General features: G+C 41.5%; 1 protein-coding gene across 1 annotated transcript in view; it reads left to right on the forward strand.

Annotated features, from left to right (window-relative positions):
- The window catches only part of LOC146563336 (uncharacterized), a 5,899-nt gene extending 5,065 nt beyond the window's left edge, over window positions 1–834 (forward strand). The window contains exon 4 of the mRNA XM_085293207.1: window positions 1–834. This exon is cut by the window's left edge and continues 184 nt beyond it. Within this exon, the coding sequence (XP_085149333.1) occupies window positions 1–585 (585 nt within the window). The 3' untranslated portion in view covers window positions 586–834.
- The last annotated feature ends 1,044 nt before the right edge of the window (window positions 835–1,878 follow it).

Here is a 1,878-nt window from a genome sequence, read left to right on the forward strand (position 1 = left end):
CAGCAGCCGGTTTTGACAACCTGGTACATCACACTACACCGCGATGCACCACCAACACCGCACTTGCCTCTGGAGGGGTATGACATCTTGCCATCAGATTGTGTGTTTGTGTGCTCAGAAGAAGAGCTTCTGCATCTGAAAAGCTTGTCTGTAACTCTGGAAATGGCTCACAAAATAGAGGAAGCTACACGTGAGCAAAGCTCTTCGTCCGAGTGGCATCAGCTCCGCAGGCCCAGAGTGACTGCCTCTAGGTTTCGGGAGGCGTGTCACGTCAGAGGCCAGAGCTCGGCCGAGTCACTAGCAGAGCGTATATTGAAGGGAACAAGGCAGACAGCAGACATGAGGAGAGGAACTGAGATGGAGCCTGCAATAGCAGCAGAGTATAGTAGGCTAATGAATGTTAACTACTCACCCTGTGGTCTGGTCATTCACCCCATTGCCCCCTGGCTTGCTGTATCTCCTGATGGTGTTGTTTTTGACCCCAATGAATACCCCCAGTTTGGCTTCGTGAATTCAAATGTCCCAATGTACAAAACTTTATTGACTGCAAATATGTGCAGATGGAACGTGGTGCCCCTAAACTAAAAATGAGCCACGCATATTACTGGCAGGTGCAAGGACAACTGCTCATCAGTGGGATGCAGTGGTGTGACTTTGTTGTGTGGGCACAAGAGGACTACCTAGTGCAAAGAATATACATGGATATAGATGTGCACAATGCAATCAGAGAAAAGGCAGACTATTTCTTTTTTTACATATATATGCCAAGATACCTGTGAAAAATGAACAGTGAGAACAGCAAACAGAAAACAGATCCTTCAGGCTGGAACAAAATAACTGAGGTTTTATTTGCAAAGTATTTCATGAATTCTTTTGTTGTTACTTTTATGTGAAATCAATAAACTGTTATTTAAGCAATGGCATCAATTTAATTTTTTAAAAACACACATTGAAACATTGAATTTGAACTTATTTACATGGTATTTAAAACTCCATGCCTAGCATACTGATATACATTTAGACAGTAACTCAACTGAGGGAAGAAAATGATTAATTATATTTTGGATGTTAAAGCACAGGGTCACTTATGAAAACAATTCAGTGATTTACTTTATAATTTTGATAAACAATTGCTGAATCTGAATAGTAAGATAGTAGTATAATTAAACAGTAATCAAGTGTTGTCAGCTGAGAAGGAAGAAATGCAACTGTAGTGGCCTCAGCTGCAGGTCGTTTCCGTCTTGTCTCACTATTTTTTAAACTAATGCTGTGTTCTGGTCATTTGACAGCATACATGCTGCAAACAGCTGGTTGATATTGTAAACATGTGACATGCTAATGATGCTATCAAAAAGTTTGTGTTTTATGCAGTGTTGGGTAAGTTACTTTAAATTAGTAACTTAGTTACATTACTAGTTTCTTCTATCAAAAGTAACTCAGTTACTTCAGGTTACTCGTTACTTTCAAAGTAACTAGTTACTAGGGAAAGTAACTTTGGTTTTACTCAGAATTTTCTTGTTAATGTGTTGCTTCCATAACTTTGCCAGTCTTCTAGCTTGCTTACTTGCCACAGTGCACTGTGCCACCTACCAATAGACAGGAAAAGATAATGTGCATATTTCCACGAGAGAAATCCCACGCCTGGACCGTCGTTGACCGCCGCCATGATTCTAGCCTACGTCACAGCGTCATGCGCGCTTTTTACATCCAACACAAAAACTGCAGTCGTGGTGCTTTGATTGCACTCAGAACTCAGAAATTCTGCTTCTGAATAGGAAGATGTAGGTAACACCAGACTGCAGATGAGCTGCATACAGGGCTGGACTGGGACAGAAAATCGTCCCGGGCATTTTGACTAGAGACCGGCCGCCATTATAG

This window comes from Mchenga conophoros, linkage group LG12 (assembly GCF_057382185.1).
Source record: "Mchenga conophoros isolate Kocher_MC1m ecotype Shallow Benthic linkage group LG12, M_conophoros_male_GT1.1, whole genome shotgun sequence".
NCBI lineage: Eukaryota > Metazoa > Chordata > Actinopteri > Cichliformes > Cichlidae > Mchenga > Mchenga conophoros.